At 42.4% G+C, this 26,896-nt stretch overlaps 1 protein-coding gene across 1 annotated transcript in view; it reads left to right on the top strand.

The window, feature by feature from the left end:
* Positions 1–18,401, top strand: part of BLMH (bleomycin hydrolase) — a 43,688-nt gene extending 25,287 nt beyond the window's left edge. Inside the window, exons 11-12 of the mRNA XM_080680381.1 lie at positions 2,234–2,303; positions 17,441–18,401. Of these exons, the coding sequence (XP_080536507.1) occupies positions 2,234–2,303; positions 17,441–17,592 (222 nt within the window). The 3' untranslated portion in view covers positions 17,593–18,401. The remainder of the gene's footprint in view (positions 1–2,233; positions 2,304–17,440) is intronic.
* Positions 18,402–26,896: the final 8,495 nt, after the last annotated feature.

Below are 26,896 nucleotides of genomic sequence, written 5' to 3'. Positions count from 1 at the left end.
ATATTTTACACCTGTGCTCAGGGATCATAAGGAAGAAAAGACTTCAAACTACTTAAATTCTTTACTACCACAAGCAAAAGTATTATTTTTCCCACCTTCTAATTCCTGGAAAGAAAGTCACAAAATAACGACATCAGAAGGAACTTTTCATAAAATACCATAAATAATAAAATACTAACTTAAATATAATACTAAGTTGTTAATATTTATGTTTGGACCTACTAAATTCAGTGTTTATAACTAAAGTTCCTTCAATTAAGGTTAAACTTTTAAATTATTTAGAAGACTGTTAAAAAACAAACCAAAGACCTTGTAATTTCTAGGAGAGGTTTGGCTTTTTATTTTCCATCTCTGTTATAGAATATTCATATTTTTCAGAATTAATAATCATACATACTTATTTAGAAATAAAAATAATACATACCATATCATTTTCTCTGGAACTTTCACTCTTTTATTGGCATGGTTTATTAACCTGCTGTTTTTTCCTCGGGGAAATGGAGCTACCTTACATGCTAATGCTAATAGTGTAAAGCAGAATTTATATTATCTCATCTGGAATTTTATAATAAGATTGTTCTCTTCCTTCCAGTTTGAGGTTTCTTTTTGTTTGTTTTTTTAACCCTCACATGAGGATATGCTTTTCTTGATTTTGAGAGAGAGAGAGAGGAACATCAGTGTGAGAGAGAAACGTCTATCAGTTGCCTCCTGTACGGGTCCTGACTAGGGATCAACACATAACCTAGGTATGTGCCCTGACTGGTAATCGAACCTCCAAACTTTTGGCATTTTAACCGAGCCACCCCGCCAGGGATCCAGTTTGAGTTTTTGACCACTAAAACTAGTTTGCACTGCATTTGAATGGTAATGCAAAGATAAATGCTGGTTGCTGTATTCTGGAATATTCTTTCTTATTGCTGATTTCTTAGAATCCCTATGAGAAAGGTCCAGATATTATTCTATATTGGTAGATGACAGAGAACATCTTGATCTAGGTCATGTGGGAATTCATTGGCAAAGGAAAGAAGAGGAAGCATTTTCAGACTTATTATAATAGTGACCTTAGGTAATATAGATTCTGACCGTGGTACTTAAAAGGAAAGTAAAGATGGACTAAAATGGGGGGAGCAGACAACCAAAACAGACATTTAATAGGTTAGTCTTAGAATGTATAGTTTAATGATGTAGTTTTAAAGGTACCTGGGGTTAAAATTAAGGGGTAGTACAGATAAGGATGTTTGAACTTCTTGTGGGTTTGGTTGTTGGCTATTTCTGAGACTGAAAATTTCAGAGATCCGAGAAACCTGCCAAGAATAGAGTCAAATCCCATGTAGATGAGACTCATGCAATTATGTGCAAGTGTGAGTTGACAGATGAAATCATTAGGAGATAATACGGAGCCAGCTCTCTTCTCATGCTACAAAGATTTAAGTTGTTTTGACATAAGTGAATGCCCTGGCTGAGCATGAAGGAGAAAAGTCTTTTCCCAAATGGAGCCTTTTGTCCCTCTCTGTCACAATAGTAAAGACTATAGTGAAGGTTTTTATGATGTGTATCAGTGTCCCTTTAAGAAGATGAAAATTGAGCTTATTTTATTAATGAAGATAGAAGAGAGAGAACAGTATACTGCCTGGGTTTTGTTTTATGAAAACAGTCTTTCTACTTTTGCTTAGCCATTCAATCTCTATTGTATTAAATTTAATATTAGTATAACTGAATCAGTGAAAGCACACATTTGGAGAGTGTCAGTACTTGGTTCCCTTAAGTAGGAAATTAGGCAGTATGATGAGAATGTGTTTGTTTTCTTTCTTAAACCAACTGGATCTTAGAATAATTTCTAAAATAAATACATTGGAATGCCTTTGCAAAGAATGCTAATCAATTAAAAGCAAGAGTCCTGGCTTCAGATGGTGTTCACTGCTTTTAGTAATTTAACATTTCATTTTTCTTAGCCAACTAGCATTTTAATATACTTGTTTCTGTATAGAATAGATTGTAAAGGAGAAAATAATATGATTGCTTTGTTAGGTTCATTGCATTTTTATCCCACGAGCTTCAAACACTTCTGTTGGAGTAACCCTTTAGTTATAGTAGAAAAGACATGGCCCTGTCATGTATGAGTATCATGGCTGTATAGAGGAGGCTGTTTCTTCTGAGTGGCTGAAGAAAAACTAAAATTAACATGACACGTCAGCAGGAGAGATCTGGTTTCAAACTATCCACTCTTTTGCAGGATAATCAGGATGGTGTATTCATGAAATGGAGAGTGGAGAATTCATGGGGTGAAGACCATGGCCACAAAGGTGAGCTTAAGCTGGTAATACCAACTCAGGGTGCCTGGAGTCTGCTCTGCGGTCTGTCTCAAGAGATATGGGTAGAAAGCAGCCCTAATGTGGAGGATTTTTCAGTCATGGGTCCCATTGGATAGACTCTTCTAGGGAAAAATCTGAGGATCCAGTTTGCCCTCAGTACCCTCTTGACAAAAATAGCATGCCTGAATCCCCCAGGTTGACACTGAGACAAAAATGTGCTTGCATTCGTTCCAAACCGGCTGACCCTACTAGACCTCTTTGTACCAGAACACCTTGGCCAATGAGAAGGTTGAGTGCCCTTTGCCAGGACACTTGCTATATAGCACTGGGTGCATTTTCATCTACTGCACTAACTCTAGAAGTCAGCCTCTGAGTGGGAGAGCGGGATTGTCAAGAAACTTTAGGCATTTATTGGAGACTCTAGGAGTCTTTTCCTCTTTTCTAGAGGGAAAGAATGTTTTGGTTACTGTTGAGAACTATTTTATTCTGACAAATCAAAACCCAGGCAGAAGTCATAAGTAAATGATAATAATTAGACTTAAAAAAAAAAAAAGACCACACGTAACATATGAGTTGTAGAAAAATAAAAATATATAGATAAATAAGAAGAAAAATAAAAATCTCTAATATTACCACCCACAGATCACCATTAACAGTTTAGGGTATTTTTTTCTTGCAAATTTTTGAGACCATGTTTTTAAAGACTGTTTTTCATAATAAATAAAAGCCTTTTAAGGAGCTTTTATGCTTTAATTTTTAGGGTTTCAGACCAAAAGTGGTGACTACTGTAGAGTATTATGCATGTGCACGTGTATTTGCGTGTGTGCTGTGTGCTGGTGTTAATTTGTAGCCGCTCTTTTTCAGATTTCATATTCCTTACTTTCAGCCAATGGATTCAGGGTAGGAAAAGCACATGAACCACAGCTTACTGGACTAGATAGAAGACTGGGAGGATATGATAGGGAAGCTAGTGAGATTCCCAGACACTTGGAAATTTTCTTTAAAAAAAGAAAATAGAGATCGCCAGCAACTCTTTGCCTGTTGCCTCCCTCTGGGTTAGAACAGTGATTTTTCCAGCTGTGTTCCTCAGAGCATTAGGATTTCCAAAGGTGAAAGGTGGAGGAGGGGGCGGAGTGTGGGGGTCTAAAATTGAGCAGATGGAGCTTCAGTAGTTTAAATGTGAAAACTTCTGTTTTAGCCTCTTAACTTGAATTTTGAACTTGACAGTATTCTGCGATTGGGCAGCAAAGGCCTATATATGATGGCCAAAACCTAAGGCCATCTGTTGTCCCTGGTCTTCATCTCCCCAAGAAATGGTCCTTGGTGGGTTTTGGCTAATTGTCCCTGGGATCTGCTGTGAAACTCAGCAGCTCAGTGTTTATATGTAAATAAACACAAGCATTATTAGAGCATTTCTGTTCATCAAGATAGTTGCATGTCCTCCTTCTGTGATTTCTGTAATTCTGTGATTCCGTGGAGCTTGTTAAATTACTGTTACGTATTAGAGTGCAACATATACTTTTTGCTTAGAAAATACTGTTTTAATCCTCACCTGAGGATATGGTTATTCATTTGAGAGAGAAATAAAAAAAAAAAAAAAAACAACCAAAAACATGAATGTGTGAGAGAAACATCACATCCATCAGTAGCCTCCTGCATGCATCCTGGCTGGGGTTCGAACCAAAACCTTTTTGGTACATAGGACAATGCTTCAACCGACTGAGCCACCTGTCTGGGCTGCAACGTATTTTTTAATTGGTGATTTCTTATAAGATTAATTTCATTCTAAGGCAAATACACATTGGGATCATGTGGAGAAGGGTATAAATCTTAAAGCTAGCAGAAAGTTTAAAAATAAACAGTTTACAATTTAGTTATCTCTGTAAATTGATGATAGTTAAGAAAGGAATGCAAGGGAATAGCTTATCTTGAATGGAAAGGACTTGCTATTTATAACCTTTCAAAACATAAGATATTGCTTCAGATGAACCTCATAGCTCGTTTCATTTTGGTCTAATTTGGTCCCTGTACTTGGGTTTGTTATAGAAGTTAGTGTCTAGGAAAAGGACTTAAGTTATGGTTTGTTTAGATGAGCCTGGATCAGTTGGCTTGCTTCTGTGACATATTTCTATCTTTAATAGTCACTGAGTTTGTAGATGGCATTGAGGTCCATTTAAGAGAGGATAAACACTTGTAAAGCCAGGCAAATACTTGGTGTTTTGGATAGTGTGAGTTATTGTTTTTATTACTTTGAACCTAAATACCTACTCTTAAAGAGGATTCTGGCCACTTTGCTAATTTTCTTTTCCATTCAACTGTACATCTCTACTCCAACTCAGTGCAACTTTTGTTTTTGCTGACTAATTCTTTCTGTTACTACGGTCGTCCCTCTGTGTCCATGGGAAATTGGTCCCAGAACACCCTCAGATACCAAAATCTGCAGATGTTAAAGTCCCTTATATAAAATGGTGTATTTGCATAAAACCTACTCATACCCTCCTGTGTACTTTAAATAATCTCTAGATAGTATATACTAGTACATAATATAGTGTAAATGCTTTGTAAGTATCTGTTATACTGTAACCTTTAGGGGATAATGACAAGAAAAGAAAGTCTATGTTTCATACAGACACAACCATTGTATGCCTAACTATATCAGCAACAACATCACTTTTTCCCCCAAAATATTTTCGATCTGCTGTTGGTTGAATCCATGGGTGCAGCACTGGCACATACAGAAGGCCATATGCTGAAAGAGCTGAGGTCTTGATCCCGATGATCTGCCTGTAATCCTTCCTGGTGAAATCTGCAGCTATCCAGTTAAGATTAAAGTAACTTTTTTGTTTTTTGAATAACCAAAATGCCTGAGATTATACAGAGCAAAGCATTTCAGTAGAGAGCCAAGAGATAAGAAATTGAACTGAGTGGGGGTAGGGAATAGTTCGTTCAAAGCCAAAATAAATTATTCCCATATATTTCTTGGTAATGAAGACTTAACAGGAAGGAAGGAAAGAAAACATGATCTAATTTAGTTGGCACACGTGGCCTGACCTTCGGAGCATGTGTAGCATGTTATTATACTGGTGATGTGTGTTTATCCCAGCAGGGCCTTCCTGTCTGTCATCTTGGTTGGTATTAGCAAGCACGCGTGAGGCAGAGCCTCTGTTTGTGTTCTCTAGGGAGACGTGACCACCTTAAACAGCATTGCTGGCATTTTGCTTTTATAGATAACATTGTTAATAGTTTGTTGCCATCTTTGGGATTTCTGCAGGCTAAGATAGATGGTTTCTGCATGGCTGATGTGGCTCAGTGGTTGAGCATCCACCCATGAACCGGTCAGGGTACAAACCTGGGTTGCGGGCTCGATCCCCAGTAGGGGGCATGCTAGAGAAAGCCAATCCATGATTCTCTCTCATCATTGATATTTCTCTCCCTCTCCCTCTCCCTTCTCTGAAATCAGTAAAAACTTAAAAAAAAAAAAAAAGATTGATGGTTTCTAAAAAAGCAGTGTTGCCGAAACCGGTTTGGCTCAGTGGATAGAGCGTCGGCCTGCGGACTGGGGGGTCCCGGGTTCGATTCCGGTCAAGGGCATGTACCTTGGTTGCGGGCACATCCCCGGTGGGAGGTGTGCAGGAGGCAGCTGGTCGATGTTTCTCTCTCATCAATGTTTCTGGCTCTCTATCCCTCTCCCTTCCTCTCTGTGAAAAAATCAATAAAAAAAATATATTTAAAATATAATTATTAAAAAAGCAGTGTTAACAATACAAGCTAGAGGTAAAGAGAAGAGATACCGGGGCAGCCTTGCCCTCTACCCAGTCTTGGCTTTAGTCTTTCCCCATTGGTCATGTTCATGGTCCTTCCTGTCCAGAGACCACGAAGTAAATCATTCTGATCGTGAGAGACATTAAAGGAGAAATTAATTCTTGTCTTACTGGGCCCTTTGGTTTACTTCATGTTGGTGAAGGCTAATTTCTTAGGACTGAAAATTGGATGCATATCTAACATATTGAACAACCAACATGGCTTTCTTTCCTCCCCTGCTTCTTGAAATACTTGACTTTGCATTTTGTAACTTGTTTATAGATTATGTCAGAAACAGATTTCAAATTGGATGAAGGAACAGACCTTGGAACATGTTTACATTGTCTTTCATTTTGAAAAATGTATAGGCTCGTTAGAGTAAAATGTCATACTCTTTAAGCCAAGGTCACCCTACTCGATACTAGAGCCCATTTTCTTAACCACTATTTGCTTGCTCTCAGCTTCTCTGTTCTAGTGTAGCATCTAGTGCACTCATGGAAATAACAGATAACTTCATGATCTTTTTTTACCAGAAACTAGTGACTGAGGGGACATAAAACTGTATAAAGGATCTGAAGACATCGTGTAAATATCTGATGTCAGGAGAAAGAGCTCTTAAAGCACCATTTTGGCTGGAAATATTAGGGAGGGCTGGGGCTTCCTATGAGGGTTTATGTCTAAAGTTAGCACATTGTGAGTTGGGCAAGTAAGAAACTATATGTAATCACCCTAAATTCCCAGAATTATTTTGCAAATGCTGCTTTATAATATTTTTTTCTTAATTTTTTATCATCGGCAATTTCAAGCATATATAAAGTAAACAAAATAGTATTAAGAACACCTCCCCCTCCCATGGGCCCATCACCTAGCCTCAGTAGTTATCAGTATTCTACCATGCATATAACAGTGGTTTTGGTAGTTAATAAATTCCTTAATGCTCTCCCTAATGAACCAGTCTTATACGGAATTTCTCTGTGATTGGTTCACGTAGTCATGAGATGGCGTTCCATCCCTGAAGTCTGGGACAGCGGAGCTCTGAGTGTGGAATTATAGCACTGAGCCACACCGGCTGGGCTAAATAACAATTTTTAAGTGAGAGTCAGGCGAGTGTTATTTTCTATTTCTTCAATGGTCACTGTAAGAAATCTTTATATTTTTTAAAATTCTGTCTCTCCTGGTTTTAATTTTGAACCAAGACTTACGTTTCATTTTTCAAATTGTTTTTGTGCCTTTCGGATACATGAACATCTGAAATTGTTTTTAACCTGCATTCTTCATATTTCCTTATAAATAAGCCTCTCTGTTTCTGATTTCATTTTAGTAAAATTTCCAGACTTCTTCCTAAAGGTGATGATTTCAGCTACAGAGACTTTGGCATATTAGCCCTCCTTCGAGAGGAGGGCTAATCTGGAAAGAAGTGTAGATGTGTGATTCAGATTACATGTAGACTTCTACTGCTTCCTGAAAACCAGTAGTATGGCCTTTAATTGCCTCTCCAGCCAAATTACCCAGGTGATGTTGGGGATATGTCCACAGCTAGGTACAAAACTCATCATAGGCTTCAGATACATTACATTATGGAACCAGGAGACAGTTACCACTTTCTGGATTGTAAATGCTCCACAGTAATTTAACTCCTTATGATTGCACACTTCTCTATCAGCAACATGTATAATTACTGCTTCCTTTTGAGGTCCTGCAGTTTGTCTATATCCTTCAAATGAAATGATGTGTGAAAGCAGTTTTCAAACTGTACACTGTTATACAACTCTAAAGAGTTTGATAAATATTCCATATTTCTGTCAGACGTACTCAGGACATGTAGTTCATAGCATCTTGCTTGAAAAGAATTCAAAGTTTCCTAAAGTATTTGTATTTATTTTTCCTCATGACTTCAACATAGAGTAACTCAGGATATGCACAAGAGTGGTTATACCCGTGTTTTATGTGGGAAAAAATCTGGAAACTTACAGAGAAGTTTTGACTTACTCAATTGCACAGTGTCAGAGAGAATTGGGATTCAGATTTCTTAATTTCACACAGGCAGGTTCCCTAAAAATGTACATTATCTGTAAAAGATAACTGATTATTTGTAGATGTCTTTGAGATTCAGTTTTTAGATTTCTAGCACAAATACAGTAACTTACAGACAATATTGAGCGGAATTTGCTGAAACGAGAAAATTACATGAGCTAAAAGCAGAGGCTTCTGGTTTCCTGGAAAAGGGCAGGACACAAATTTGTTATGTCACCTCCGGGTTTTCCTGCCTCTCCAGGCTTGGGACACGTGCTGCTGCCTTCCAGCGTGGGTATCTGAGCTCCTGCAGAGGGACGGCTCTTCCTCCATTTTCATTTACTCAATAGCCTCCATGACTGGGCTAAGAATAGTGCATGTGAGTGGCGCAGGAAGCATGTGCTCTCAGATTGACTGCTGCTTTCTTATCAAACGGCGTGACCAGGCGAGGGCTACTGACTAGGAGAGGAGGCAACTGGGAAGAGACCTGAAACCAGGCGTCAGTTTCAGGGAGAAATCCCCTCGCACTTAACATAGATTTGTGTGGTGTATTGCTTTTTCTTATAGAGAGGATCTGTTCTTTTCACCACATTGTCTCCAAGCTATGTTTGCATGGGTTTGAGAAGATTAGGGACTTTAAAGCATAAAACCTGGAGCCAAACTACATTGATACACATCCTGGCAATTCTACCTTTTGTCTGTATAGCCTTGGTCATGGCATTGAACCTGTCTAAGCCTTAGTGTCCTTGGCTATAAAAAGAGGGTAATAGCCCTAGTCGGTTTGGCTCAGTGAACAGAGCATCAGCCCTCGGACTGAAGGTTCTGGGTTCGATTCCGGTCAAGGGCACGTACCTTGGTTACAGGCTTGATCCCTGGCCCTGGTCGGGGGGTGTGCGGGGAGGCAACCAATCAATGTGTCTCTCTCACATTGATGTTTCTCTCTTTCTGTCTCTCCCCCTCCCTTCCACTCTCTAAAAAAAACAATGGAAAAGTATCCTCAGGTGAGGATTATCAAAAAATAAATTTTATAAATGGGGATAATAATCGTACCTACCTTCGTTGTTGTGAGAACTGTGCCAGGCATATAAGAAGTGTTCAAAACATTACCTCTCATTGTTACTGTTGTCAATGTTGTCCTAACAAACGAGGGCAGGAGAGCGAGAACATAAGGCTCCTTAACCTTTCCCTTCGAGAGGAGGGCTGACCTACCCCTGGTTCTAGCTTTAGCTCTCCAAGAATGCAGGACCTGTGCAGCCATTGTGCTACCTCACCAGTTTACTGATGGATGACTCGTCACGTGGGCTCAGTTTCATGCGAGAAGCAGTGGAGGTGAATACGCCTAGTGCTGAGGGAAAACCATTAGCAGTAGCATCACCTCCCATTTATTGACGGGATGCAGGGAACCGTGCATAGTCCGTGGTGAAATGAACGTCTCTGATCCTCAGAGGAATTGATGCTCACCTGGGACACGGGAAGAGAATTTGAGGGGGCTGGGATGTGCACAGTGACATTCATGGTGTGCTCATCAGGCTGTAAGATACAGGGTAAGTCGCCTGAGAAAAGCAAAAGAAGAGATGATTTCTCCAAGAAGGCAGATGACAGGAAGAGGAAGAACTACGGAGGGCTCCCTTGGTGGGGAGACTGTAGGAAGCCATTAAAGCTGAGGTTATTGGAACGGGAGGAGTCAGAGAAGCCAAGGGACTAGACGATGTCAGGGAGAACTTGGTGGTCGATAGCTCTACAGCAGAGCAGTCAGAGAATGAGTCTAGGAAAAGGCTTTGGGGTTGGATTTTAAGAGTTTTTGGAAACTTTCGGAGGGGTGCAGGAGTGGTGGAAGCCCAATGGTCCTATGATGCCTCTTCAGTCCTTAATCCCTTCAAATTCTGGGGGGCGGGGGAAATTGAAACTGGGACAATTATGGCTGTAAATCTTGCTACATACGGTGTTAATAATGTATTAAAAGAATAAATATGTAAACCATAAACACAAGAATAAGTATAAAATAATATAGAGGATAGACTGCATGGGAGATGGTGATTAGAAATGTGAGGCTCCTTAGCAATTCTTCAGGGGTGAGCGGAGTTTTAGGAAAGGTGTTAGGGTTGTGGCTTTCTTTGGAAAGGAAGTAAAACGGTAGCCGGGAAGGGTAGCTCCTGGCATGTGGAGCATTCTTTAGACAGGTCTGAGGCGTAAGGCCAAGAAATAATGCGGCCTGCCATCTGTGGAGCTCTTAAGGAATAACCAAAATGAGGCTTTGCCTGAAACAGATAGGAGGAGTAATCGTTTGGGGTCAGAGAGAAGTCATTGAATTTCTGCAGGAAAACAGAACCTTGGATGACACCTGAATTTCCCTCTCTGGTCCCGCAGCAAGATCCTGGCAGAATCCTGTGCTCAGACTTGCCCAGATTGTGCTCCCTGGCCCAGGGAGAGGGGAATTCAGACTGGGGTGTCGCCTCCCCTCCTCAGCCAAGGAGGACAGGCTTCTGGACTCGCAGCAGAGGGCACTTCTTCAGTAAGTGCAACTTCTCCTGCCGAACTTTGTTGTGGTTTGATGGTTTAAAGAAACACAACCCACAAACCAAAGCATCCCTCTTTCCCTACCACACTTTCCCCCCTGCCTTTCCCCCAGTAGATTTACAGGGAGACAGTCTCTTCTCTAACTTATTTCAGAAAGAGGCCACAGTTCACATCCAGCTCTAAGGATTTATCAGCAGAAGGTGCAGGAGCATGAGTTGTGTCCTCACCACGTACTTTGGTGTTTACTCTGGAGGAAAAAGGACCCCTTCTCAGGTCACCGTCCAAATGTCTCTCTCATAAATGGTGATTTTATGAGAATAAAATTGTATGAATAAGATTTTGGTTCCCTTCCTCTGGTTGTGGGTGGTTTTTCGGGGGGTGGGGGTGGGGGGAGCATCCGGCCCATGCAGTTCTCCATTCTTCTGAATACATGTGCTTGGCATCTCTGATTTAAAGAGACAAAAGAAAGACCTCTTAAACAGACCCTATAAAAACTAGGCACATGGCCATTGATATGGGGGGTGTGAGCAGATGAAACTGGTTTCGAACAGCTAGGTGCCTAAGCTGGATTACACGCTGTTACCTGTTGCCAAAGCCATAGCTGTCTGCCTCTCTGCTGTTGAGTGTTCTGTTGGAGGAAGCTGAGCCCCATGAAAAAGACTGAATTTGAAGTTAAGCCCTGGATTTGAGTGTGGGCTTTACTTACTGACTGCATGACTTTACACAACTCTGCCTGCCTTATTATGTTGTTGTGAGGATTAAAATCAAAGCAAGGATAGTAGATATGAAATTGTATTGTGAAGTGTCAGCTCCCTACAGACGTGTGTGTGTGTGTGTGTGTGTGTGTGTGTGTTTTGCTTTCTAAAATGTAATACATTTAATAAATAATAAAATACATTTAATAAATAGTACAGTTAATATTTACATTTAATAAAATTCCAAAATCAAAATACAAAAACATGTATAAAGAGGAATCTTGTTTCCTTCTCTTCTTTCGGGCTCCCATTTCTGTTCGTTTCTCTTACATCTTTCCAGCGTGTTAGTGCACCAAAGGTAGCATTCCTTCTACCCTGCTTTGCATCTTGCTTTCACTTCACTTAAACGGCATGTTTTGGAGTTTCCTTATCAGTACATTTCCACGCCACTGCAGCTTCATCGCCTTCCATTGTCTGGATGTACCATAGTTTATTTAACCAGTTCCTGCACTAATAGAACTTGGGTGTTTCCAGACTTTTGCTGATACAAACAGTCTTGCAGTGAATTTATATATATATATACATACATACACACACACACACACAATGCTGAGAATAGTGCCTGACACATAGTAGAACTAAATAAGTACTGTCATTGTGGGTAAATAAATACATAATGCATATTTTATATTGTGTGCGTGCAAGTACTATGTGTCTATAGGATGAAGTCCCAGAAATGGCATTACTTAATGTAAAGGGTAAATAAATGCATTTGAAATTTTTCTAGATATTGAGAAATGCCATTCCGTAGGGATTGTGTCATTTTACACATTTACAACATACTACTCTGTGTCAGCGATTTTCAACTGGTGTATACCACAAGGATTTTTCAAACATACGTGTGCTGCGGCACACTGGTTGACTACTTAATAGTTGCCAGATATTGCATGTTCTAAAAATTCTTGTGGCACATCAGTTGAAAATCGCGCTCTATATAAATGTAAGGTATTAGGGCATGCTTTGTGCAGCAGGTACCTAACAGAAGTGGTTGATAAATTGTCACTACTTAGTTATCTGTTAAAATTGTGTATGTTCACAATCAGGGGCTAGATTGTGTCGAGGCCTTAGTGAATGATGAGTTTTTCATTGAGACCGTGTTTCTAATGTTTTCTTACCGCTCAGCCTATTTTTTTTCCTCTTATTTTTTCATTATCATAGCAGAAAAATGTTTATACAATACCAAATTTGGAAGCCATAAAGGAAAAGATTGATAAGTTTGACTTCATAAAAATAAAAAGGTTTAGTAGATTCGAAGATATGATAAGCTAAATTAAAAGACAAATGACATAACTGGAAAAAATGTTTGCAACCATTATTATAACAGAGGTTGTAACAAAGATTTAGTTACAAAATGTTTATAGCAGTGTTGTTCTTAAGCATGAAAAAGCAATCTAGATTCCAGCAGCGGGGGATTGATGTACATTTCCAATTACCCATATAAATTCAGCACCTAGACATTATGATGTAAATAGATATACTAGTACTTTTTTTTATCAACATGAAAAGAGCAATATTGGAAAATAGCACATGTGATACTTTGTAATACAACAGTGTGTATATCTCGTTTTTATTAAATGTATAGAGTCTACATGAAGAAACTATCCAAGATTTGTGTAAAATTGGAAGAGGGCTTATTCCAAGATGAAGGGATTGTAGGCAGTTTTTTTGTTGTTTTGTTTTGTTTTTAAATATATTTTATTGATATTTTACAGAGAGGAAGGGAGAGGGATAGAGAGCTAGAAACATCGATGAGAGAGAAACATCGATCAGCTGCCTCCTACACACCTCCCACTGGGGATGTGCCCGCAACCAAGGTACATGCCCTTGACCGGAATCAAACCCGGGACCCTTCAGTCCGCAGGCCGACGCTCTATCCACTGAGCCAAACCGGTTTCGGCGATTGTAGGCAGTTTTAAAATTTACATTTGTCTTCTCCTCTTTCTCATCCACCTCTTTCTCCTGCTCCTCTTCTTTCTTCTCCTCTTTCTCCTTCTCTATTTATAATGAGCATGAATTATTTGGGTAATCTTTAAAGGCTAAAAAAACAATAAAACATTCCAGATATTTAGGGGCGGGGGAAATCACCCACCCTCCTGTATAAAATTACAATTTTATTTTTTATACCCCCCATATATCTCAATTTGTAACATAGTTGTAATAATAGAAGATATGCTATTTTTATGTTATTTACTTTTATCACTTTTAAACATTTTCCCATGTTACTACATAGTCTCCACAATGTCATTTTAAATGACTAATGTTCTGTCGAGTGGTTTCTCACTATTTTTTAGGAAGTTTAAAATGTGACATAATGTCAGTGAGGATTTTGCTTTCTCGTCTGGAAACCTTTCTTCAGTCTGGAGTTATCACGATCAGGTGTAAGATTGGCGGTGACTTAATGAGGCCTCAGGAGTCAGGCTTCCTTAAGTCCATGCTGCCAGACAGATCCATCAGAGCAGAACAGAGGCCTCGATTTTATCACACCCCTTTTAAAAAAACAGCAGCAACAACAAAATTATCCACAAATAGTTTGGTAGTGGGGTGAAATAGAACAAAGTCAGGAAAAATATAAAATATATCTAATTTATAAGTGATAATATATTTGTCACCTTAATCTAGTCTTAGATCTCTGGTAGGATTTCAGAAAACTGTTTTCTGAGCTAACGTGGCCACTTCGATTGGAGGAAAGTTGCAGCCTCTGGCCTGTAAGTCCTCTCTCTGGCCACTAGAAAACACCCTTCCCCAGGGAAAAAGGAAAAGAAAAGAGAAATCTGGTGCAGGGGTCCCAGGTTAAACTTTCTCTTAACCTAACCCCGTGGTCGGCAAACTGCGGCTCGTGAGCCACATGCGGCTCTTTGGCCCCTTGAATGTGGCTCTTCCACAAAATACCACGGCCTGGGCAAGTCTATTTTGAAGAAGTGGCGTTAGAAGAAGTTTAAGTTTAAAAAATTTGGCTCTCAAAAGAAATTTCAATCGTTGTACTGTTGATATTTGGCTCTGTTGACTAATGAGTTTGCAGACCACTGACCTAACCCATTGGAAACATTCTGTGGCTGCGTGAACTTGGCCTGACCGTTCTAGAGCCTCATTCACAGGCCCTGTTTCTCCCTTACAGACAGATGCTGCCCTGTCTCTTACAAATACAGAAACATTGCCTTTCTCTGCGGGACTGTTGATTCATCTGATTTCTCATTGTGTGTAAACAAGACATTAAAGTTCAAACAAAATTTAATTTCGCCTTAGTTCCTAAAGCTGACTTTCTTTAACCATTTATCTATTTGTTTCCCTAAACGTAACCTGGGGGTCCCTGCAGCAGATTTTCCTTTTCCTTTTTCCTCGGGGAACATCTTTTTCTGATGGCCAGAGGGCTTACAGGTTAGAAGCTGCAACTTTCCTTGCACAAAATGGCCACTTAAAGCTGCCTGAGCGGGTACTTTGCTGCTGCCTTACACAGCACTCACTTGGCTTTCAGACATACTGATCCTAATCTTCTCTGTCCGACCCCAAGACACGCAGCATCAACAGCTACAGCAGCCACACGTTCATTATCTGCTCGGACTGCAATTACTTGGCAGCCCCCTAGACTATGAGGTTTTTGTGGGCCCCCAAAGAACTCATATCCTGCCGAGAGAGACTAATCACGGCGGGTCCTCTCGGCAGGGACACTGAAAGGGAGGATTGCGATTGATAGGAGTTTTAATTTTGAGGACTTAATCTGATCGGCTTTTGGAACAAGATGTGTAGATGTACTTACTGTCCACTTTCTCTGTGTATTCTCTGAAGACTCATTTGATGGTGTGGTGATAGTATTGTCATAAGGACACAGAACTTTATTACATGGCTCTGCCCCTGTCCTTCACCTGCCTCACTGCCCAGTGCTCCTCTGAGGAGTTATTCAGCCGGCATTGTGGTAAGGGGAGGACAACCTATGTCCCAAGTGGTGTAGTGTTTGGTAATCTGGTCTCCTGCCCACTGGAAGCTCCTCGTTGGGAAGGCAGATACGGAGTTTCTCAGCAGTTACTTGAGATGCAGTAAGAAATGGTACAGGTTGGCCCTTCTAGCTTTGGTTGCTAGAACTTAGTGGCAGTAGCTTAGGTGATGGTAAGTAAGGGCCAGGTCCTGGCTGACTGACACAAGCAAAGCCAGGGACTCTGGAAATATAACAAAGACAGAAACCAGAAACGGCACGGGCTCCAGTGTTTGTCCATGCCCCCTTCCCTGTCTCCTGCTGAGGGAAGGAGCCCTGGGTCAGGAGGCTGGTGTCAGGGAGCAGGGTGTGTTCCCTTACCTGGCTGGGCCTGAGCTCATGAGCTCTTTCCAGGGCATCTTCTGCTGAGGATGGACATGCGGGGCCACATCAGGACGAGCTGGCCTTGACTTCTGTCAGAGGTCAAGAGCAGAGCTGGGCATAGATGACCTCACAAAGCAGCTGTGTTTTTAATCACGTCCTCGGTCACACCATTTAGCTTACAAAATTAGACTCACCATCATGTCGCTTTTAATGATTTAAAACAGTCTTGCTTGTAGAGCAGCAGTTCTCAGGGGACGGTCTGAGGACCCTTTCAGGGGGTCTGCAAGGTCTTCCCTCTCCTCTGTGTGAGGTCAGATTTTCTCCATCAGCTTCGACCAGAACAACAGACTGAAGACAGATAGATACAAGAGTTCAGCTGTCTGCTGTGAAGCCAGACATTAAATTATTAAACAGTACCACTCTTCTAGCTAAAGTTTATTTTATTTTGGTGAATATAATAATTTTTTCTTAAAAATGTATTATTTGTATTTATAGTTCTTAAATTCTTATTTTTATATGCATTAATATTTTAAGCTTTCTGTTTAATTTCTATTATGGTAAATTTCAGTAGTTGTAACCCACACACACAACTTTTTGGGTTCTCAATGTGCAGTCTTGGTCCTGGGCACAAGGTCTTTGAGACCTGCTTAGAGGACACCGTGGGAGAAATGCCTGCATCGTCTCCCTTTCTCTTCATCCTGCGTAGTGAGAACTGATACAGCACACACCTAGATTTGCTCAAACACTTTCAGAGAAAATTGGCTCGTGTCTGGAGTAGAGCACGGGCCAGCCAGGGTCAGATGATGATGATGGTGGTGACTGCTAGTCCCTGAGTCCTTGGGTGTGGAGGCTCATGCAGTGCCCTGGGTCTTTCGCTTTAATTTTCCTCTTTATATTATCAACCGCTTGGGTGAAGCATTCCCCTGTTTAACTTTGTTGGAAGTATGTTCCTGAAGAGGAATTTGTGCTGTCCTAGTGGAACCTGAGATACAGGTTCATCTTCTGAGGAACAGGAGGTCTCCAGGATGGATCCCTATGGACACCCACCCCTCTTTCTCTAGTTCAGCTGGGTCTCTGGAGTCCTGCCCACAGAGAGATCCATAAACGGGAAGAGAGGGTGAGCAGCAGTCTTAGTCTTCCAGTTGTGCCTGCTCCTTGTCACAGGTTTCCTCCAGGAAAGTGAGGCCTGTGTTACTAGTTGATTCCTAGAGTATCATCTGCAAATGAGTGGCTACTTGGGAATGATGTCATGACTCCTTCATGATTGTGGTGGGATAGAGTGGAAGGAAGGAGAACAGCCCGTGATGCTGATAAGGAGGGTAGGGTAGGAATGGTACTGGTGTGCTTGCCCTTCTGACCCTAGAGAATGAGCCCCTCAGTGTGGCTGTATGAACAAGAAGCATTTCCAGCTGCCCTCTGGGGGCACCCGTTCCCTTCAGTGAGGCAGCCTGGGCGGCGCAACAGCACAGGACCTGGTAGCAGCCTCAGGGCCCAGCCCAGCTCTGAACCTCACCTGTGTGACTGGACACGTCACTTAGTTGCTCTGAGCCCCGGATTCCTAATTGGTAAAAACAGCCATGCCTGTCCTGTCTGCTTCACCGAGTTGCTAATAAGACTTAGATTCAGTGAGATAATGGCTGGGAAAGCAAAATCGGGTACAGGTACCAGTTTGTGAAAGGCTTCTTTATAGTGCCCACACGGTTTCTGCTACTTGACCCTTGCCCTCTGGACTCATGAGGCTTCTTCTCCAGGTTACCTGTGCATGACTGACGAGTGGTTCTCCGAATATGTCTACGAAGTGGTGGTGGACCGGAAGCATGTCCCTGAAGAGGTGCTAGCTGTGCTGGAGCAGGAGCCTGAGATCCTGCCCGCCTGGGACCCCATGGGGGCTTTGGCCAAGTGATACCGCCTCCAGTTCTCTCCTCCTCCCGTGGAACCTGGAGTAGCTGCCGAGGACAGATCCGGGAACTGAAGCCAAAGTTACCCAGGTGACTGTGTGCTCCCACGGGACACTGTCAGACCCTTGGATTTCTCCTCCAGGAACCTCTCGGGGAAGTGTGCTTTATGTTGAAACAAATATTCTTAAAGAAAATAAAGGGAAAGATCGGGTCACACTATCTGTTCTCCTCATCTCCAACAGCTCAGGATCTCTTCGCATTTTAATCCGATGTAATTGTGTATCTTAACTCTGTCAAAAAGGTTTGGTTCCGTGTCTGCTTCAGTAAGACAGGAGAGGATGAGCAATTGAGGAGCACGGAGAGAAACGGACCTATTTCTCCTTGTTCCTAGAGTAGAGTTGGGGGAGGGTTACCCTATGATTTGAGCTCTCAGAACTGCATGCTGCCTGACAGTATGACCGTCTCTCCCAGATGGCAGTCACTGAATTCAGTTTTCTCAAGGGAATTTTATGTCTCTAATAGCCCAGGATGGGAGGTTGATCAAGTCCAACATGATTCCTTCCTATTGTTCTGAACTTGGGGGGGCACAGCTCGACTTGAGTCACAGTTAAGTAGAGGCTTAGAGAAAGCTGAGTGAGAGAACAACCCTAACCTTATCATGGTCTGAATTACAACGATTAGGAGGTGCTCTAGCCAAACGGTTTAACTTCTGCCTCTGGAATTGGGAGCTGGGTGGGCAGGAAAAGGTGAAACCCATGCTTTCTGACAACTAGATGGTGCTGAGAAGCTTTTGAATAAAATACTTTGTTAAACAGAGTAAGTCGGCTTATTTGATCTCAGAAGTGTTTATTTAGCTACAGAGGAAAGCAACCCGGTGACTCACGTTTTACAAATTGAAAAGGGGCAAGATGGGTCAGGGCTTTCCTGCTTCGACTTGTCTCTGGCGTCTCTGGTCCTTCCCGGCCTGTGTGATCCCCGCTGGTTCTGCGGAGGGCTTCCCAGCACCATGTTTAACCATTCTCTCACACAGATCTAGAGTCCTGCAAGGGTGGGACGTGAGGATCTGCTTGGTTCCACCTTAGAATGTGCTGGGGAGTATGTATTTTACTGAGACTGAGCCTTCCTTTCACTGAGAGCAAATAAGTGTAACACCCTGACCAATATTTCCATCAGTGCCTGAACCCCTACCTTTCTGGCCATCCAAGAACCTTCCCAGTCCTGGTAGGGCACATTGTCTCACACAGCACTTCCCAAGATAACATTAGGTAAAGGCTCAAGCTTTAATCAAAGTGCTTACAATAGTCTAGTAATCCTGTCTCAAGCAGGATAAATAAGTCCATTTCTAGACACATCATGGAGAAACCTTAGAACAGGTCTTAGAAGCATCCAGGAAGAAAAGACAATTAGACTGACAGCTGACTTCTCACCAACTATATAAGCCAGAAGACAGTGAAATATATCTTCAAATGCTATGAAAAGTTAACTGTGAACCTAGAACTCTGTATTTAACAAAACCATCAAGATGAGCCTGGCTGGTGTGGCTCAGTGGTTGAGCATCGACCCATGAACGACAAGGTCACAGTTCAATTCCCTGGTCAGGGTACATTCCCTGGGTGTGGGCTCAATCCCCAGTGTGGGGTGTGTAGGAGGCAGCCAATCAATGATTCTCTATCACCATTGATGTTTCTATCTCTCCACTTCCTCTCTGAAATAAAAATATAAAAAAAAAACAAGGGTGAAATGAAAAACATTTTAATTCAAGAACTGTTGCCCAAATAGAAAGGAAATGATCCCATATGGACAGTCTGAAATGCAGCAAAAGATGTAAATCAAAGAAAATGATAAATACATGTATCATCTAAACAAAGCACGTCAAACTCAAAGGCTAACATGAGCCAAGTAAACAAGGTTTAAGTTTATGAGGGCCGCAAAAAAAAGCTTCAATTTTCATAGAAATGTAGGTTTATTTCTATAGAGAAATGCTGAATACAAAGGGCTGAAATAAATGAGTAATCTCTAACATAAAATAATAGAACATTTTAATAAAAATTAATATTTTTTCTTGAACATCAACTTACCAGAGACACTGAATAACTGCACAAATTAATAAGCGTAACGCAAATAAACCTATTTTTCTTGTTCTCCAAAAGCGAAATATTTCCTGTTGCACACACCAAACAAGTCAGTACAAGACTAATGACATGGCAATCGGCTGCTAAAACATTTGCTGCTAGTATTAGTGGAGAGAAATGGTGTGCCTGCATGCACGCATAAGGGAAATGAATGCAATAAGATTATAGTAATCAGTCATTAGCGAACGCTGTAGTTCGTTATTAATAATACGTATAACAGGATATTGTAAAAATTAAGTTAAGAAATTTTTATTAAAATGTTTCTTATGTACAGTTATAGTGGCTAGGCCACAAAAGTATTCATTGTAGGCCGCATGTGGCCCTCGGGCCGCAAGTTTGACATGCTTGATCTAAACAAAGTGACTATAGGTGACCATAGAGTTCAAATAAGATAAAATGAAAATATGTGAAAATAGATAATTAGGGAGGGAAGTGATTGGAATAAACATTATAAAGTCCTTGTCATTTAAAAAGAAGTTAACTATATTAACTTTAGCCTTTGGTATGTTCATTATATGTGCTAAAAATTTATAGATTAACTACTAAAAAATAAACAGGATGTAGTTCCCAAGCAAGACTATAATCAATCCATAAAAGGACAGGATAGGGAGAGAAAGAAAATGCAAAATAAGATAGTAGAAATACTTTAAATGTATCAATAAGTACAATATACATAAATGGGTTATATGTTCCAGAAAAAAGACAATTGTCAAACTGGATTTTTAAGAGAAATTCTGCAATAAACTGACAAGAGACCATTTAGGATCTAACAAAGGATAAGAAAGTTAACAGGCATACATCAGATTAAATCTGCTATAACTAATAACCAGTGCCCGGCTTCGGTAGCTCGGAGGTTGAGAATGGACCTATGAACTTGGAGGTTACAGTTCCATTTGTAATAAGAAAGATGTGCAGAAATTAAAACAGAATCAACAAAGCCACAGTTGGGTCTTTAAAAAACAAACAAATTAACATCTTTGGCAAAACTTAAAAAAAAACACAAAAATTTAAAAGGATACAATTATAGATGCAGATATTTGAAAAATAGGAGATACTCAACTTGGTCAAAAATGACAATAAAGGCATTTGTTTGGAAGATAAACCCGCAGCTGGGCAAGGACGGGAGAAAAGAAACAATGAGCAGGAGAGCAGATAGAGGTGTTGGCAGATTTAGCAGAGCTGAAAAAGTTGAATCCTGAGCCAGTGGTGGAGACTGCCAGGGACAAACCAATTTACTTCGCATAATCCCCAAAAGCACAGGTGGACTTCCTCTTGGGACTGGGAGTGAAAGGAGGGGTATAAAGGGTTGAGAGTCTGTTAGATCCCCTCCCTACTTTGTGCAGCTAGGTAACTGTCCCTCCACTGCTCAGCACCCAACTTATGTTCGAGAGGGAAAAGCTTACGGTCTGGAGATCAGAAAGAGCTGAGGGTAAAAGACTATTGGGATTAAGTGAGTATTGCATTCTGAATGTTCTCAGTCATATTGGATTCCTAGTGCCCAGAAGACTGGAAATCTTCTCTGGAAATCCCGATTAGCCCAAGAGGAAATACATGAAGAACTATTTTATGGAATCAAGAATTATTTTATGAGGCTGGTATAAATAACCCTGACAAGAATAGCAAACAAACAAACAACAACAATACTAATATGCAAATCTCACTCCTAAACATAGATGCAAAAGTCCTAAACCGAATAATATGATAAACCAAACCCTACACTATATATAAAGATAATCTTCATAACCGGATAGTTTATGAAAGCTATTTCTCAAATAAAATTAGGATCCAACCTGGCCGGCGTGGCTCAGTGGTTGAGCGTTGACCTATGAACCAGGAGCTCCTGTTTTGATTCCCGGTCAGGGCACATGCCCAGGTTGCAGGCTCCATCCCCAGTGTGGGGTGTGTAGGAAGCAGCTGAACAATGATTCTCTGTCATCATTGATGTTTCTCTCTCTCGCTCCTTCTCCCTCTCTGAAATTAATAAATATATATATATTTTTTAAAAAAATTAGGATCCAGTGGGGAGAAACAAAGGATGTTGGTATGTCTTCTCTGCTGAAGAGAAGGAAATGGGAAGATGTTACATGTCTTCTCCTATAACTCTTTGGAATGATACTCTGACCTCTGGAAAGTCCTCGTCAGCCCCAGGACTCCTCTGGAGACAGACAGACTCATGCCTCAGGAAGCCAGGCCCTGATAATGAGCTTGCCTTCAGGATGTGGTTGCTCTGGCTTGTCCTTAAAGGACCGGTTAATTCCAATTTGCTGTTGGCAGGGCCTGGGCACTTGCAGGCAACGCCCATTCCTCCAGGCGTGGCGTGTGGTGGGGGTGCGCGCTGTTGCTGACTATGGCCACAGTTGTTGGTTAAGTTGGATTTTTTCTTTTAAGTAACTCCAGATGAGCTTTCTCATATTTAGGACAACTTGTTCAGAACCATGAAGCTGCTTGTTCCTCCGTGGAGTCTATGATACAATTGATTGGAAACTAGGAATAAACTGGTCACAGTTGTTTGTTTCCCCTTTCAAACTCCAAGACCTTCCCACATTCCCACAAAGGGAACGGGAGCAAGGGCGGGAGGGAATGTGCTGTTCTGTGGGAGCAGGGTTGCGTGAAGATGGGAAGCCGTCCTGCACTCACTCCTCTTCCTTGGTACAATTTGGATACAAATTGCTCTATCTCTATTCTAGAAAAACTCTAGTTCGGTAGCTCCTCTTTTTTTTTTTTTTTTTTCTGTTCTGTTTTTTTTTTGTTGTTGTTGTTGTTGTTAATCCTCACCTGAGAATATTTTTTCTATTGATTTTTAGAGAGTGGAAGGGAGGGGGAGAGACAGAGAGAGAAACATCAATGTGAGAAAGACACATTGATTGGTTGCCTCCCACATGCACCCTGACCAGGATCAAGGATTGAGTCTGCAATCAAGGTACGTGCCCTTAACTAGAATCGAACCTGGGACCCTTCAGTCCTTAGGTCAATGCTCTATCCACTGAGCCAAATCGGCTAGGGCTCGGTAGTGCCTCTTGAAGTGGATGGAGTGGGCTCTGGAATCATCTCTCTGGCTCCTTCATAACTTTGCTTTTATTTATTTTTTTTAAATCAGCTGCTGTACAGAGGCAGGGTGGACTATGGTGGAAGTCCCAGCGTGTGCCTGACTTTCAGTCGTAGCCTCCCTGCATCTCACATGGCAGAGGCCTCACAGGTTCCCTCACCCACACTTCTCCAGAACAGACAAAAAGTCCTTTAAGTTCTACATGGACGCGTTCAGTTGCAGGAACACACAGCCTTCTCCCTGTGGCCCTGGCATTCAACTTCCTCGCTTATCTTCTTGTTCACTCTGCTCCAGCCAACCAACTTTGCCCCTCAGACACACCAAGCTTACTCCCGCCTCCTTGCTGTTCCCTCTTCCTACAGTTCTCCCATCAGGTCTTTGCATGGCTGGCTTTTCATGACATGGGTCATGGCTGGACTGTCAAGGCCATCCTGACACCTTATCTAAGTACCCAGAGTTCCCTTCCCGCTGCCTCTACCATGTCCACACCTGTCACTCTTTATACTGGGCCTGGGGTCTATTTTCTTCACAGTGTTATCACTTTCTGAAATTATCTTCCTTTTTTTTTTTAATTCTCCTAGGCCTCAAATACCTCTAGTTTTTTGGGTTTTTTAATAATATATTTTTATTGATTTCAGAGTGGAAGGGAGAGGGAGAGGGAGAGAGAGATAGACACATCAATGATGACAGAAAATCATTGATTGGCTGCCTCCCACACACCCCCTACGGGGGACCACGCCTGCAACCCTTGGCATGTGCCCTGACCTGGAATCGAACCGTGACCTCCTGGTTCATAGGTTGATGCTCAACCACTGAGCCATGCCAGCTGGCCGGGCTGAAACTATCTTCTTTATTTGTATGTTTATGTATATTTTCCCCAAATTCTATGTTCCCTGTCAGCAACTCCCTGGCAGGGGCTTTGTCTTGCTCACCCCTTTATTCACAAGTCAGTGGTAAGTATGGTTGGCTGAGTGAGTGAAAATGCCCTATATTCTGACATCTAGTCTCAATTAAAAGTTTATACATAGATCCGAAGCCGGCTTCCCTGTAACTTGCTTGTCAGGGATGAGCAGAACCAGAACAAAGGCCCCGTGATCTTCAATGCTTAGCAGAAAGGCCTAGATTTCATGGAGGTGACTGGCACCAGGGGAGTTGAAGAGGGAGGGGAAACCACAGAGGCTTATCCCTTTTATCCCTGCAGGTACCCTTCTTATTTCAAATCCGCCCAGCACCGTGGGAAGCTCAGGGCCTTTGGACGTGGTCAGATAGTTTGTGCCGCTGGGAGCCTGGGTGAACAGGGACTAGTTACTGAATCTCTCTGAGCTCAGTCTCCAGGCCACTTTTAAGGAAAAATTATATTTAAATGAGTTAAATAGGAAAAGTCACAGTTTGAAAAAGAGGAAATCTATCATTTATTTTTAAAGCACTTACAGCAAAATAGAGCCGAAGGACTTATATTGCCTGTCACCCATATTGGTAGAAAAAGAACAAAAGAGAATGTAATAATGTGCCTGGTAGATGCTCAATAAATGGTAGGTTTTATTAATAACCAGTTCTTACAGAGCTTCTCCAACATGCCCAGTGTTGTGCCAAGTCGTCTGAGGGTTAAAATAGTTCCCTGCTCTCTGGAAACTTACCATTTCGTTGGGGAAATAAGACGTATATACATGAGCCAGCTGAAAAAGAAGGTGACCTTAATTAAAGGCCAGTGTGGTTTAGCGGTTGAGCGTCATCCCGTGTACCAAGTGGTCGCCAGTTCGATTCCTGTTCAGGGCACATGCCTGGGTTGCAGGCTCGATTCCCAGGAGGTAGTCAATTGATGGTTCTCTCTCATCACTGTTTCTCTCCCTCTACTTTCCTCTCTCAAATCAATTTTTTAAAAAAGGTGACATTATATGAGTGAGGTCTTTGAGTAAGTGCCACAATACGTTAAGGAAGGGCTTGAAGTTGGAGAAGGACAAGAAGTGCTGACTGGTTTTAAACTAACTTCTAACCACAGTGAACACAAACATCAAAGACGAGGGCGATCCAGACCCTAACCCTCACCCTAACCCTAACCACGGAGAGACTAAGAGAAAACCTCCCTATCTGCAGAGGCGGGAGTTATCTCGAAGTTCCTGGAGGGGAAGAGGAGAGAGAGAGCGTGAGTGTTTCGTAATCTTGAGCAGGCAAAGCAGAGCTGGAAGTAGGGCTGCAGGAGGGAGGAATGACTTCAGGGACTGGACGCAGAGGACTTGATTCCAAAAAGAATGGTCTCTCTTGATCAGATCCTGAGGAAACCCTGGACTTCACCTCTTGGTTCACAGCACCCTTCCTAGTAACTGAGGAAACAGTTGCCTCCTTCTTAAGGGTGAGACTTTTTACAATGGTGCTGAGTAATCTGGCCCGTGTGCTGCCTCCGAGGGCTGCCCCCGGGAGCGCCCCAGGGTTCCTCCCTGCTCTGTGATAAGCCTGGGGCCCCTAGGATGTCTTCCTGTCTCCTCGCTTGCTTATTTATTTATTTAGGCTTTTATAACTTTAAAAAATACTGCTTTTCTGAAAAAGCTTTATAAAACTATTACCTACTCATGCAAATATTTATGTCGTAGAGAAGGATATACCATGAAAAGGCAGGGTTCCCTTCCACCACTCATGTCCTTTCTCTCCAAGGCACTTCTATGACCAGTTTCTTATATATACACTTAGAGAGACTTCAGTGCACACATCAGCCTTTCTCTCATGCTCATTCTCTTTCTAAATTGGCGTAACACCTGTTCTGTGTTTTTCTTTTTTTCTCAATTAACAATTAAGTTTTGTGAACCTCCCCAGATCAGCCTCACTGTTTCACTTTTCACAGCTGTCGTGCTCCATGGTTGGATGTGCCATGATCTGCTTACCAGTCCCTAGGACCCTGGTTTTCATGGCACGAAGTCTGTTAAGAGTGAAAGGCATTTCCTTTGTCATTTATTGTCCCCTATGTTTGTGGGGCCTGCTGTGTGCGGACACAGGGACAGGTGTTGAGACATGGAGAGGGGCACAGCCTGGCCCTTGGGAACTCAGAGCCCAGGGGAGGCGGCAGACATTTAGGGGACACCAAAGGGAGCTCACCGGTGGCCCTTCTCCTGCCTTCCACTTCTCTGCCAGGGTGGAAAGTATAAGCAGCTGCCCTCCAGAACGTGACCCTAGCTGAGGGTGTGTACAGTCAAGGAAAGAATCCTGTAGGAAGGAAGTAAAATGAAAACAGCCCGCCTCAAAGATATTACAGATAGAGCCTGGGGTACTCAAAATACCTATAAAATGGGGGGAGGGGGGAACATGATTATTTAGCAACAGCAGGAGGATCATCAGGAATGGGGAGGAAGGGGCCAGTGAAAGGTGGCCAAAGACACAACTCATCTACTTCCAAATGTTTTCTGTGTCCCTCAGGGCTGAGCCTGACCCGACCTCCCCTTCCTCTCTCTGCCCCGAGCATGTCACCCTCCTGGCATTCCTAAGGCGTTTCCCTCCCATTCCTTTCCCGTTGTGTCTTGTGGATCAGGGACAGCCCAACACAGGGAGGCTCCCACATAGACCTCTGTGGGGACAAGCCCAGGGCCCACAGTGGCAGCAAATCTTGCCCAGAAGGTGCCATACCCCGCGCATGGTTGAACATGGATGAAGTCCCCAACACTGCGCCACCTCCCAGGAAAACACGGCGGGGAGTGCCTGGGAGGACTAGAGCAGGAAGACATGCTGAGGACGGGGCGTGCTGGGAAAAGCCCACAGGAAAGGGTGGGCCTCCTCTTCACTATTGTGTAGACAGGGCAGAGGCAGGACAGACGGAGGGTACCAGGGCTTCCGGAGAGAGAGGCTGGGACTTGCACGGTTTGTCCGGTTTGTCCGGGCCTGGCTCCACAGGGAAACAGCTGTGGGGCCTGGAGACACCCAGACAGTGGGTCTCCTGGTGGCCGTGCTTGTGTGTGGTGAGGGGGGAGCGTGGGGAGGGGATAGAGCCATCTAAATGTGCTCTTTACCTCTCCAAGTGAAAGACTGTGCTTCCTTTGCAGCCGCATAGCAAGCCGAGACCCCGCTATTTCTGGGCAAAAGCCAGCGGAACAGAGACATAACGGCTGAACCATGGCCTCCTGGCGCGTCTGGGCCCAGCCGCCTGGG

This window comes from Plecotus auritus (genome assembly GCF_963455305.1).
Source record: "Plecotus auritus genome assembly, chromosome: 7".
Classification (NCBI taxonomy): domain Eukaryota; kingdom Metazoa; phylum Chordata; class Mammalia; order Chiroptera; family Vespertilionidae; genus Plecotus; species Plecotus auritus.
The sequence above is the reverse complement of the archived record's forward strand: the minus strand, read 5'-3'. Positions and strand labels throughout refer to the sequence as shown.